The 13,100-nt window shown below is 31.6% G+C and overlaps 2 protein-coding genes across 5 annotated transcripts; both read right to left on the minus strand.

Moving 5' to 3' along the window:
- Nucleotides 1-270: 270 nt before the first annotated feature.
- Nucleotides 271-5,805, minus strand: LOC127253241 (phosphatidylinositol/phosphatidylcholine transfer protein SFH13-like). Of its 4 annotated transcripts, none has more exons than XM_051277699.1 (17): nucleotides 5,594-5,804; nucleotides 5,240-5,437; nucleotides 4,708-4,796; nucleotides 4,297-4,600; nucleotides 3,856-3,955; nucleotides 3,442-3,723; nucleotides 3,002-3,079; nucleotides 2,803-2,907; nucleotides 2,660-2,709; nucleotides 2,477-2,576; nucleotides 2,287-2,385; nucleotides 2,096-2,206; nucleotides 1,766-1,919; nucleotides 1,029-1,426; nucleotides 854-928; nucleotides 704-773; nucleotides 271-611 (listed from the first exon to the last, which is right to left on the minus strand). In XM_051277699.1, exons 3-16 carry the CDS (start codon nucleotides 4,712-4,714, stop codon nucleotides 753-755), a joined length of 1,884 nt encoding a protein of 627 aa, XP_051133656.1. In that variant the 5' UTR covers nucleotides 4,715-4,796; nucleotides 5,240-5,437; nucleotides 5,594-5,804; the 3' UTR covers nucleotides 271-611; nucleotides 704-752. The 4 variants fall into 4 exon arrangements, with proteins under 4 accessions (XP_051133656.1, XP_051133657.1, XP_051133654.1 ...); XM_051277700.1 differs by having other exon boundaries at nucleotides 3,442-3,708; nucleotides 5,594-5,803; XM_051277697.1 differs by having other exon boundaries at nucleotides 2,660-2,907; nucleotides 3,442-3,708; nucleotides 5,594-5,805.
- Nucleotides 5,806-10,274: 4,469 nt separating this feature from the next.
- On the minus strand, nucleotides 10,275-12,958 carry LOC127253270 (ubiquitin-conjugating enzyme E2-17 kDa-like). Its single transcript, XM_051277751.1, has 5 exons — nucleotides 12,796-12,958; nucleotides 12,158-12,241; nucleotides 11,549-11,676; nucleotides 10,969-11,073; nucleotides 10,275-10,701 (listed from the first exon to the last, which is right to left on the minus strand). The coding sequence occupies exons 2-5, from the start codon at nucleotides 12,225-12,227 to the stop codon at nucleotides 10,558-10,560; spliced, it is 447 nt and encodes a 148-aa protein (XP_051133708.1). The 5' UTR covers nucleotides 12,228-12,241; nucleotides 12,796-12,958; the 3' UTR covers nucleotides 10,275-10,557.
- Nucleotides 12,959-13,100: the final 142 nt, after the last annotated feature.

Below are 13,100 nucleotides of genomic sequence, written 5' to 3' on the forward strand. Positions count from 1 at the left end.
TGTAATGTGGGTTTTGGAATTTTGTTTATTTAATTGTCCTTGCATTGCTTTTTTCCTCCAATTTTGACCCTGTAATTTAATTTAATTTGCTTTTTGACATTTTGATCAAATTGGTTCGTTTTCTAAACTACACAATTCAATCGAGTATTATTTACAAGAAGCATGTTTTATTTTACTTTTTGAATGTCAGAAATTGAATTATTTGAAAGAAAAAATTAATTTCTAAACAATATTTTAAAAATCGAGTGTGCAGTTGTAATAGCATCCATATTGATCTTTAAATCACTCATAAAACTATATACCATATAACATTGATAAATTACACGTCAATATAGTTTTACAACAACAATGTTCGTCGACGCAATGATCGATCCATCGATGTATGTACGATTCGAACATACCTGTGATAATTTTCCAAGAGGGTAGAGAGTCGGGGACCGACAGAAAACATCAAATCCTACCGGAAACTTTTCATCTCGGTGACAAGATAAATAACGGGGAAGCTATGATATGGAAGCCGGGCAACAAGTATTCCTATACTCTAAAACTCAACTGTTCATTTACATTTCCCGGGCTGGCTGGCTGGCTGGCATATTACTTGCTTCTACAGCCTGGCAGAGGAAGAAAACTACGGGTGCTCGTAAGATAGCTGCGGTCAAAAAATTTATTGATATGAATTCTAATATCCCGCATTGTTTCTTACCTTCAATAAGACGAACTATTATTGTGCGCTGATTCTAACAGGGTGCAAATCAACAGCAAATCTTTCGTTGCTGCGAGAAAGAAATACGGAAATACCTGTAATTAGATAACATGATGCGAGTGTTTGAAAAGAAATGTCGCGCTGACTTACGTGGAATTTCGATTCCTGAATGTTGTCCAGTAGTTCAGCAATCTCATGCTGCTTCGACACCGTGGAGTTTAATGCCTGAGGAATGCAACAGTGGATAAATATTTGAAGGATAAAAGATGTGCCGGAAAGGGGGAGAGGGGGGGGGGGGGGTGTTAGGGGTTAGATGGATTGTTACCCTTTTTGTTTTCTCGAGGTCGAACTCAACGGATTTGATCCGGTCCAGAGAATGATTGAGAAGCTGTTCCTTCTCGAGTGGGATTTCCGCGGGTTTCCTGCCAAGTTCGTCTAACAAACTCTCCAATCTCTGAAGACGTTGTACACAAGGAAGGATCCTGTCATCTTCTCTAATAGGCGCTGTAGTTGTGGATGAGCTATTATCAGCTTCTTGTTGATTTTCCGCCATCGTATTTGAAGACTGATCGATGGCTGGTCGTCGCAAATATTCGACACATGTAGTCTGGATGGCTGTGAAGAGCTTGGTAGTAATCGATGCTAATGTTCTTGTCATGTACGCCAACCCTCTCTTCACGACTTTCTCTTGGATAGCATCCAACAAATACATGACTGACGTCCCTATAACAATTTCACAATAGATGTATAAAAATAGCTTCCACGCAATGCAAGAAAATGGGAATAACTTTTTCTCCTATGGTAGCCAATGAAAGAAACATTACAGCTCAGTGTACACACATATCCCGACAAATATCGACAATAAAGTTATGATCTTTCTGAAGATCGCAAAATGGAAAGATAAATTGCATTGATCCTGAGATTTGTAATAAAATTTGGAAGCCGGAGGAAAAGGTGTATTGAAAATATTTTGGCAGTTCGATTAAAAGAAAAACAGAACATGGCGAAACGTTGAATAATCATGCAGAACCTCCATAAAAAGAAGGGAATAAATAAGCAAACCTTCGATGCTAGATCTTGCATTGGCCCTTGAATTTCCAAAACCATTGACATGTAAAGATTCGTTGTCCATTCGTAGCCTTTCCCCACTATCTCTATCACCTGGGCCAAAATGCTCGTCACAGCTGTAGTAGATACACGGATCGGATGTTCTGGCCTACAACAAATAAAGTCATACATCAATATATAACCATAGGTGTATCTATCTAAACTAGAGCCTGCCTGCATCACTGTTCATGTTTATTGAATATATGAATATTGCCCTATGCCTGGTATAAAAGATTGCAAAGTAGCGAGAACAGATAACAATTATTGACATTCAAATAAACGTACTTCGTTAGCTGAGGTTGTTCGCAAACTTTCTCTGTGATTTTGTCTGTTAGGAGAGCAAGGATAATCAACATCAGATCCTGATCCAACTGCAGATGTACCACTGCATCTTCCCTGTACCATTCGATTCTTCAAAAGATCACAAACTTGAGGTTGAAGAAGTAGATCTTTTACGATGATGAGGCACCACTTACCTTCAACGATCGCATTTGAATGTATGGATCAATTTTCTGCTGGTAACTGGGAAATTTGGAGATTTGACTCACAAAAGTGGCTTCTGCATTGCACACAAGCTACAGATAAAAACAGATTATTTAGAATAAATTTGCAAATGCATACATTAGTAAAAAGAAGCACATCCCATCTTCTTCATAAGATGTGTACCTTTATTATGTCCGGATCATTCCATGGACCCTTACTAGACCTCAGGCAACCCCCCTCGACATTACATACGCATGCTCCACCCAAAAAGTCGGGCAATTGACTGGGGACAGAACATAGATTAGTTAGATGATATTCTCTTCTGAGAATTTCATTTTAACACTATTATTCAGGTAAGTGACAGACCTTGGATCAACAACTTCGAGTAACTTCCCCAAGGCTTTTGGCTCCAAAACCTGCGAACAAAGAAAACAAAAGCACCCAGTAAATGGTAGAGAGAGGACAATGGTGGGTACAAACACACAGTAAAGAGAGCACATATTCATTACATGGATTTTAGAAATAGTTTTTGGATCCAAAAACTTTTGGGCAGCAGGCCATAGCACCTTCTTGAAGCCGTGTCCAGCATTAACAATGTACATTTGATGTAGTGTCTGCAGGGAATGGAAACAGAAATAAATTCGTCACATACATATGAAGTAATTTCAAGATCTGGATTATGGAATGTTAACAAACAACAAGACATGCCTCAGGATAGTAGCTATTATCAATCTTTGCCATAGATGACAGCAAACTTGCAGCAGTCGCAGTAAAATTTTTAACACCCTGCAGTGACAATTCTGACACATCAATTTATTTGGCATAGAAAACTTAAAACATTTCTAGTCAAAATATATCAGAAAACATTTTTTTAAAACTACCTGTACGGAAACAATTCAGATTCTCCTGGAAATCAAATCAATAAATCAATTGAATGGCATCCCTATTTGAATAAAAGACCATCCTAATATCATATAATATTAAATATCACCATACTGGACTTGAAGCCAAGAGGAGAGTGGAATGAATGTTGGATCAAATACTTTATTTCTTATGATAGGTAATAAGACTGTATTACTGTATTCTAAGATTTATAAAAGCAAAAGGAATAAGTACTCAAGAAATCTGAAAAAAAATAATCAACAGACCAGCCCTTGTACATCAAGAATTGTTGTTGTTGAACAGATCCTTCTCTTGGAAGCAATGGAACAGGCAGGGAACTTCTCATTGAGAGTCTTCTCAAATTCCTGAACATGATATTTTAAGTATCTCTCAATGGAAGTAATGCGCATTAATTTACTTGGATGAGCTTGTCCAAGCCTTTCAATGTAAATAGGTCTGCCTTCTCTATCGACTCCATGAAATCCTTGGGGATAGTACTGCAAAACTTCTTCCAACTCCTCAAATTCAAAGTCCTGAAAACCAATCATCTATCAATATTTATGTCAAAGGTGGTAAATGTTTGCACATGGTAAAACATCTATCCATAAATGAAAATCGTGTATCACACAAGGTGACCAATAAAAACTCAATCTTTAGCCTTTCATGGTAAGTATCAATACCTCCAAAATGTTGTCTGCACCAAACTCCTTCCTCCAGTTTAGCATTTCTTCCCACATCGGAATGGTCTTATCAATGTCGAAATCTCTTGCTTTCAAAAATCTTTTCACCAGAAACACAAAAATGTTTTGATATGGAAAGAAAACAAAATGTTGAGGAAATTTCAAATAAAAAAATGTCAACTACCCAATCAAAATATCAAATGACTACAATTCAAACCTTTTAGCAGTTAAAAACTAAGAATTAAGTTCTTGCATCTAACAAAATGTTTGAGCATGCTCATTCACTTACATTTTATTTGATGTATGGCTAGATTCATGATTTTGACATTACTTGTTAATTCAAGTAGACCAAAATATGTCCAACACTTGCATGTGTGCCATCCAAAATAATTTTGCAAAAAAAAAAAAAAAAAGAAAAGAAGAAAAGGAAGAAGCCCTCACCTAAGCAAAGTGTGGTAATCATCATGCCTAGCGGGGAGCAAATCAACATCAATAAGTCTTTGGCGTAGCTCACAGACAGCACTCTCTTCTTTTGGGTCACGCACATCTTCAATGGAAATGGAAGGCACTCGAAAATCAACTTTCCTTTTCCCTCTTTTTTTGAGAGAATGGGTGAACTTATTTGAAGCACTTATGGCCTTCTTCTTCAAAGAACCTATTCTTGATCTCCGCCTCTCATCTTCAGAGTATTCATATTCTGATTTCCTCTCCCTAGTTTCATCATAAATCTCCAGTTCTTCCAGCCCTATGTATCAGGAAAGTCAGAGGAAAACAGAGAATGGGATAAACATCTGCAGATTTACTCATCAGACGGCAAAAATCTTACAGTAAATTACAAGCCAAGCTACAAACCTGACATGATTGACAAGATTCAAAGGACAAATAAATTGATCCTCAAACTTCCAGCTATGTAGTTCCCCATAAACCCATATTCAGATTAACTACACCATGAATGACCAATGGATTAGTACCATCAAATTAAGCACATCAACGAATGTATCATATGACAATGACCATTTTAAGGAAAGCAATCAATTCCAAATACTCGTATTCTCTGTGTCCAATTCAAAATTTCTGCACAAAATGAAAGGTGGTCTTTCTATGCACTTTTGTACTACTTGCAATAACTCTCTCTAAATTGTTTGATCAAGTAAAAACAATGTTATATCGTGGATGCAATTTTTCCTACGGAAGGCTATCCTATGGTAGCAGACACTGAGATACTGAAACTCTGCAAAGCTCACAATGGCGTATCCTATGCCGCCAACTCAATTACTGATAATTATAAACTACATCAACAAAATGTCATTACTGAATCTGCCTAACACGATCCCGTTAAGCCAGAGATTACAAGATGAACAACAATTTATCAAACATAGCTAACCTTCGTCTATAAAACTTCAACAGGGGAGGTGCATAATCACAATTTGAGGCAAAACAATACGGAAAACCGCAGAAATCTTTTCGTGAAATCAGAGCTTGCAGTTTAAATCTTCGCTCGAATTCAATTCCCAGGACAACGATCCATACACGAAGGATCAAACAACACCATCCAAAGCCCCCGCCAACCCGCGGATCTCACCTGCAACTCGATTCAAAAAGCAACAAAATCGATCTCTAAAAGATAAATAAAAATTAATAATTTAAGCAAACACGGATTCGAAGACAAAACAAACACGCATCCAATCCATCCATCCACAGCGAGATTTAAGGCAGTAAATTGGAGATAGAAGCTTACATAAACCCTAGAATAAATTCGAGCTGGATCGAGATCAGTCGAGCGAGATATCTATATTTGAAACGAAAATCGCCTTCAATACGGAGAGATTACTGCGCGCGTTTTCAAAAGAATCCGAATGTAAGAGGTGCGCAATATTCTCGAGAGAATTCTGGCAATGGAGATCGGATGAAAACGAAAGATCTGATATCAATATATCAAATCCCTTACACACAAAAAAACAGGCATTTATGTACGTACGTCTGTATTGTATGTATACGCTTTTTTTTCCTTTTTAATCTTTTGTTTTTTTATTTTATTTTTATTTTTTTAATATATGTAGTACTTCTTCCGTTCCATCATAATTGACACTATTTTTATTTTTATCTTCCGTAATAATTGACACATTTTATTTTTTTTTGGTAAAAATTATTAAATCTAAATATATTTAACAAATATAAATCTAATTTAATTAACTACATAATATATAACATCAACATAGGACTATTCAAAACTCCTTTATTTTTATTTGTCTCCTAAAAAATAAATATTTTTATCTATATTTAAAACTATATATCTTTTATAAAATTGATTTATGTCAATTATAAATAAACAAAAATATTTTTTTATTTACGTGTTATAGAAAATTTTATTAAAAAATGATATCCATATTACATATATTTTTTAATTGTTATATAATTTTTAAATATTTAAACATATATTTGATTTTTTTAATCATATATATTAAATTTACTTTCAAACTATAAATATTATTAATTATATAAAAAATAATATCATAACTAATTATTATTAACTAATTAAACATCTTTAATTATTTAATTTCGGTGGGACGGAGGGAGAATTTCTTTTTGTCTTTGTTATTATAAATCTTGAATAATTAATTAATTTAATTAAGTTTCAAAATTTTAAAATAAAATTAAAATAGTATATAACTTTTTTTTAAAGACAAATTGATTTTTTAGTCTCGCTCTCTTATTATTTTTATTCTATACTCCCTCCGTCCCCAATTTATCTATCTATTTGCTTTTTGTACGGAATTTTAGAAATATTAGTATTATATTGGGATAAAGTAGAAATAAAGGTAAAAAAGACTAAATTAACCCTATTAGTATTGTATGATATAAAGGTAATGACATTTGTGTAATATATTGTAAATTAGAAGGGTATTTGTAACGTTAGACAGATAGTACAATTACTAATAAAAAAAAAAAAAAATGAAACGGATACTGGGACAAACCAAAATGAAAAATTGATAGATTGTTAAGGACAGAGGGAGTATAACATATCACAAATTAGTTTTGTAAGTTAACGCATAACTGGTCGAATGATACGTCTCTGCTAAGTCAACTACACCCAACACATACGTGAATATTTTTTATTTTTTAATTGTCAATTTTTTTTTAAAAAAAATGATTTAATTTGTCTTCTTTTAAAAGAAAAATAATATATTTTTTTAAAAAAATTGACAATTAAGAATTTTAAAAATAAAAAATAAAAATCTATGTATGTGTCGAGGTGTTGGCGGACACGTGTCATTCGACGAGCGACGTGGATGTCACCTAAACATCTTTAGCTTTGGATGACTAAAATTACAAAAAAAAAAAAGTTACAACAATAATAAATAAGTACAATTAAGGAACTAAAAAAATGATCATATAAACTTAACAAATTTTCTATAATATCTTACTTTAATTTTTATTTATTCTACTTTTATATTAAAATATTATATATATATTTTTTCATTTTTGTGTCTAAATAAAATGATATAATTAACCGAATGAAAAAAGTAATAGCTATATGTTAAATTTTTTATGGATAAGTTTAAGAGATGGACAAAACAAAAATATGAATAACTTTGGTTTGGCGGATAAAGAAAATACATACATCTTTCGTTCGAGAACTATAGTTTTAATTAGATTGGGTAGGAGATTTTAAAAAATATTGATATTATATTAGTAGTTGGTAAAAAATATGGATAAAAAGACTTTCTTGTCCCTGTGAGTGTATTAGTGTAAAAAGTAGTGGCAATTGTGTAATAAAAATAAAAAAGTAGGGGTAGTTTTATGGTGATATGATTATTTATGAAAAAAGACTATTATTTTGGGACGAACAAAAATAATGAACAAGACTATTGTATTGGAACGGAAATAGTATATTTTTTCGCTCCAATTTAATATACAATATTTATTTATTTTATTTATCGTATTTAAATCTATCATTTTGTTATTATAGTAGAAATAATTTATATATAAATATCAAAATATCTTTAAATTTTATAAAATATTTTTTTCATTTATACTTACTGTTGGGAATTTTAAATTCACAACACTTACAAATATAAAAATATCAAAACTATTTCACATATTTTTTTGATTAATAAAATATTATAATTTTATAATTTATAAAAATAAATGAATATATTCATTGAGCATTTTTTTTTAATGAAAAATTGTATTTAGTGATTTTTTGATATTTTATAACTAGTATTTTGATTAGTTATAAGAAATAATATTGATCATTAGAATATTATAAAATATTTTGATGTTTTTACTATTTAATTTTATATATAAAATAATTATATGTAAATAATATATTTGTAATTGAAATAGAAAGAAATATGTTTTTACTACTACTCCATCCATCTGTCCTACATAATTTATCTTTATTTTTTATTTTCGTTAGTCTTATATCATTTGTCTTTTTATTTTTTTTGGATATATAATTAACACTTTAATCACATTTTAAATTTTATAATTTTTTTAAATTTCAATTAAATTTTTTAGTTATTTTAATTTTAATTTATAATTATTATTACTATATAATAATTATTTTTATTAATATATTTTTTAATTAATTTTTATCTAAATTTTCGGATATACGGTAATATAGCCAATGTAAGGAGGGAGTAATATTTACGTCTGACATCTATTTATTTATTTTTACACTGGTCACTGAAAACAGTAAATGTAGGAATTATCACAACGACAGTTTGTCAGGAAATTTATACATATAAGATTATAATAAAAATAATAATTGGCACAATAATATTCTTGGTTAGTCAACATCAGGACTTGTTGTACGGACATTCTGAGAAAGGCGACATACTCATTTCGACGCACAGATAAAATTTTGCGACTATTTATTAGAGAAAAGTGGCTCCCACTTTCCTGCTGTACTCTTTTTATTAATGTTACGTTGTTCAAATACTCCTAATTATGGTCTATTTTTACACTTTATTTGGGAATGGAGATTTAATTCCAATTGTACTTTGTTTTATTTGAATTGTAGCTATGTTTTTCCTAATATTTATATAAGTATATTTTAAATTTTTATTGTTCAGAATTATGTCAAACTCAATTCATATTTAAAAAAAATTAAATTTAAATAATAATTTAATATAATATAAATAAATTTAATGTTATATTTTAAATACTATAAAATTAGTTTATAGAATAAAATTTTTTGTATTTAGATAATTTTAAAAAATAATAATATTTTAATTGTAATAAATAATTAAAATTAGTGTAAAATAAAAATAATTTTATTCTTTTTTTTTATATTACTTTATAATTGAACAACAAAAAATAATATACTTTATAAATGAACCAAGTTAGTATAAAAAGGTAAGAATTATTTGTTTAATTTAATTTTTTAGATGAAAAAAATTAAATAAATAGTACTCCTTCCGTCCCAAATACCGTGCAATGTTTGTGTTTGACACTTAGAATTTAGGTGGAGAATATTAAGTATGATAATTTGAGATAATTTGGATGTGATGTGATTCAAAAGAGAAATGATTATTTATTTTTTTATCTGACTGATGTGATGAGATAAAACTAAATGTATATTAATATATATTATTAATTATTTTTAAATTTAAAAATATTAAAATAAATTTAAGACAAATAAAAAAGAAAATATTACAAGATATTTGGACCAAACGAGTACAAATCTTGTGACACAACCATAATATTTTTTTAGATTTAACTTAATTAATTTTACATTACAAGTATAAAAGTGTCAAACGTATATGAATATTATATATATAATGTGTATATAATATTATTTTATAATATTAATAAAAATATAAAAAAAATTATTGGATAAACACAACCAATATTTTTAATATGTATATTTTTATAAAATAAACATGAATAAATAACGTCAAAACTTAAAAAATATTAAATTCATTTATTTAGTATTTACAGTTTATAAAAAAAATAAATTATTAATTAAATTAACGAAAAATTGTGTAAAAAAATATAAGAAATATAGAAAATAATGGGGTGTTATTTTAATAAAATTTATATCATGCAAAATATCCAGCGATTTAAAATTTTGGTTGAGATGATATATGAACCTGACAGGAGGCGACATGAAATCTGAAAATATTAAATTTTAGTAATGACTGCTCTGCTCTAATTAATTAATTAATTAAAGGAGAGCTGTAAATGCATTTGATGATGTGTGTAAGAACTGATATGCAGACAGACAGAGACAGACTGGGCTGGAATTAAATCGAATTTCATGTAATAAATGGAGACTGGAGCCCAAAAAATTTATACTCCACTACTTCTAGTCTATGTTAATAACAAAATAGGTGAGTGAGATGTATCGTATTATATATATATATCTCTAATAAATAATAATAATAATAATAATAATCACCGAGGAGCTCGTATACATTATATATATATATTATAAATAAAACACAATTTAGTCTAGAAAGCAGGCAGATAGATAGATAATAGATAACAGAAGAGGTGGCAAATGAGTAGCGACCAAATAAATAAATCCACGAGGGAGAATAGGGTAGGATAGGTATTAATAGAAATAGCCTAACCACAATATTATACTACTACGATGACCAGACCAATGATGCATGCACTACACTACTCCGGCTTCATATTCTTATTTTTACCCAAGAAATAGGGGCAGCAGGATTCCCAGACTGGACGATCAATTCATCCCATGGCATACTTCTGAGTCCACGAGCGAGCTGTTGCCTCGTATTTGGCTCTGTCCGTCTTGCAGATATGCGCGATCTCCGGGACGAGAGGATCATCCGGGTTCGGGTCTGTCAGCAAGGAACAGATGGAGAGCAGCACCTACATAGACAAGATCATCATCATCCAAACATCTAGAATCCAATTTCATTTTTCCTAAAAAGATAAAACAAACAAACATATATGCTTGTGTACAGTAACATATACAATTGGTCTCAACATACCAAATATGCCCACACAATATAATGTTGTTTGCGTATTTTTTATGTGGTGATGCATTTCTAGGGGTGTGTAGCAATGTTAGGATTACATCAAAACTATGATCATCGAATAATTTCAATTTTATTGTCATATGATTGAGAGTAATACCTTAGAAATGGTAAGGGCAGGGCTCCATTGATCTTTGAGGATATCCAGGCAAATACTGCCAGTGCTGTTGATGTTTGGATGGTAAACCTTAGTTTTGAATGACACCTGCTCGACGGACAAGCAAAAACCAATTATAATTTTTAAAAAGTGCGCAGTAGTAATAACACTTCCTTGAAATGTTTAAATTCATTATGGTTTAGAATATTGCTAAAATTATACTAGTATTTTACCATGTCTCGAACATTTGTTCCCATTGGTTCAACAAATTGCCAAATGATACTTGCAGAAAACCGAAATAACTAGTTATTGCAAGCACGGACATACTAAATGAAATGGGGCTTTCTATACATAGATTTCTAAAGCATTTACCTCAGTTAAAACACCACGTCAAACACTAGATTCTTTACTATTCTTAATTTGTTTCAAAACTCCGAAAGCCTGTGTCTAAACAGAGCATCCTCTCGATACAAATTAAACCAATAATTTTAATCAAAATCAAGTCGTGGTTAAGTAGTGTTCCCACAATGAAATGGTTAGGACAAAACTTTACGAGGTCTCAAACTATATAAAGCACATTTACCTTGGGTGGTTTGAATGGATAATCGGGCGGAAAATGAATAGATACGAGAAAGACCCCACCAGCAAATGGGCTGTCTGTTGGACCCATAATCGTAGCTTGCCAATGGAACATATCCTCACCAACGGGCCCTGCATAAACATAAAGAGCATAAATTATGTGTATGTCGAAATTAAACAAGAAGAATCAACACACAAAAACTATCTACCACAGTGAAAGTGACACAAAGTTTTAAGGATGAAATTTGTCACATATCTTATCATTGCAGCAAATATTCACCTGTTAAGATAAAGGATGCAAAGCATCCAAGAAATTAATGATCAAGACCAAAAAGCTAAAAAGGATGCAATAATATATGGCCCTTCAACAATGATTAATTACAATACGACAGGTAATTCGACGTATCACTCTGTTTTGTGTTCGTAATGCACAATGGAGATTAATTTCTTTTAACTGAACCATACGATCATCATCTCATCAATAAATTCGAAAAACAAATTAATCGCAGGGCAACAGCTAATATAGCCTACCGATACCAATCAAGAGCTTTCATCAACAAATGTAATATTTTTCATGAAATGGAATCTCGGAAAGAACAAAATAAATACACACCAGCACTGCAAGAAGCAGGAGGGTCCTTTTTCAAGTCCCTCAATTCCTTCTGGATTCGCTTTGAAGCCATCACAGAAACAGTTACTGTAAGAAGGTAACAGTAAAATCAGTGAAAAAAACATTGTGTACATCGAAATTAGTTGAATTCTAAAGCATCTGCTCTGTATCGATGTTATTTCTTCAGGATTGGCAGATTCACACATGCTATGGCAGATATGGAACTTAGAAATCATTCTTCGAAGTCATAAGCAGAATTAGCATTGCCATTTACCAACAACAAACCCTAATCTGATCAACAATCCATTTCAGTAACCCTCAATCTCCGAAAAGAAAAAAAAAAAACGTCAAATTCCACGCTTTCACCAAAACAAAATCAACACAGACTCCATCACAAAACCTACACGTCGAGCCGAGGTTCGCAGCCAAATGAACGCACCAGCGACATGAGTGCTCTTAACGCACGAAGCACAACATCCACCGTCTTCTCAACAATCAAATCAAATCAAAAACCACCAACACACCCCCAAACCCTAAGAATCTCACCGATCAAAATCACCGCACAAAATCATAGTAATCGCTCAAACACCACACACAGAAAAAAATAATAAAAAAAATATCGAAAGAAGCAGAGTTCTTACCGTTGCTCTGGAGCCGCAGGCGAGAGGGAGACCACTGGAAAGGATTGAAATGGGCTTTTCCTATGCAAGGAGGGCTCAGAATCGCCTATATATAGACGCCGCTAGCTTTCTCTATTTTGCAATCCGATAGAGTGTGAGGAAGTTACTGTGTCACGAAATATGTGAGCCGCGTGTCATACCATGTACTAGGTAATTATTAGATGCTCCGAGGATCTCAGATCCTGGTTGTATCTCAACCGTAGGATAAGAGTATTATTCCATCTTTAAGGGAGGATTAATTCAAGATTTGAGAATCTGAGTGTCAG

Source organism: Andrographis paniculata, unplaced genomic scaffold (genome assembly GCF_009805555.1).
Source record: "Andrographis paniculata isolate CXL003 unplaced genomic scaffold, ASM980555v1 Contig50END, whole genome shotgun sequence".
NCBI classification, from domain to species: Eukaryota; Viridiplantae; Streptophyta; class Magnoliopsida; order Lamiales; family Acanthaceae; genus Andrographis; species Andrographis paniculata.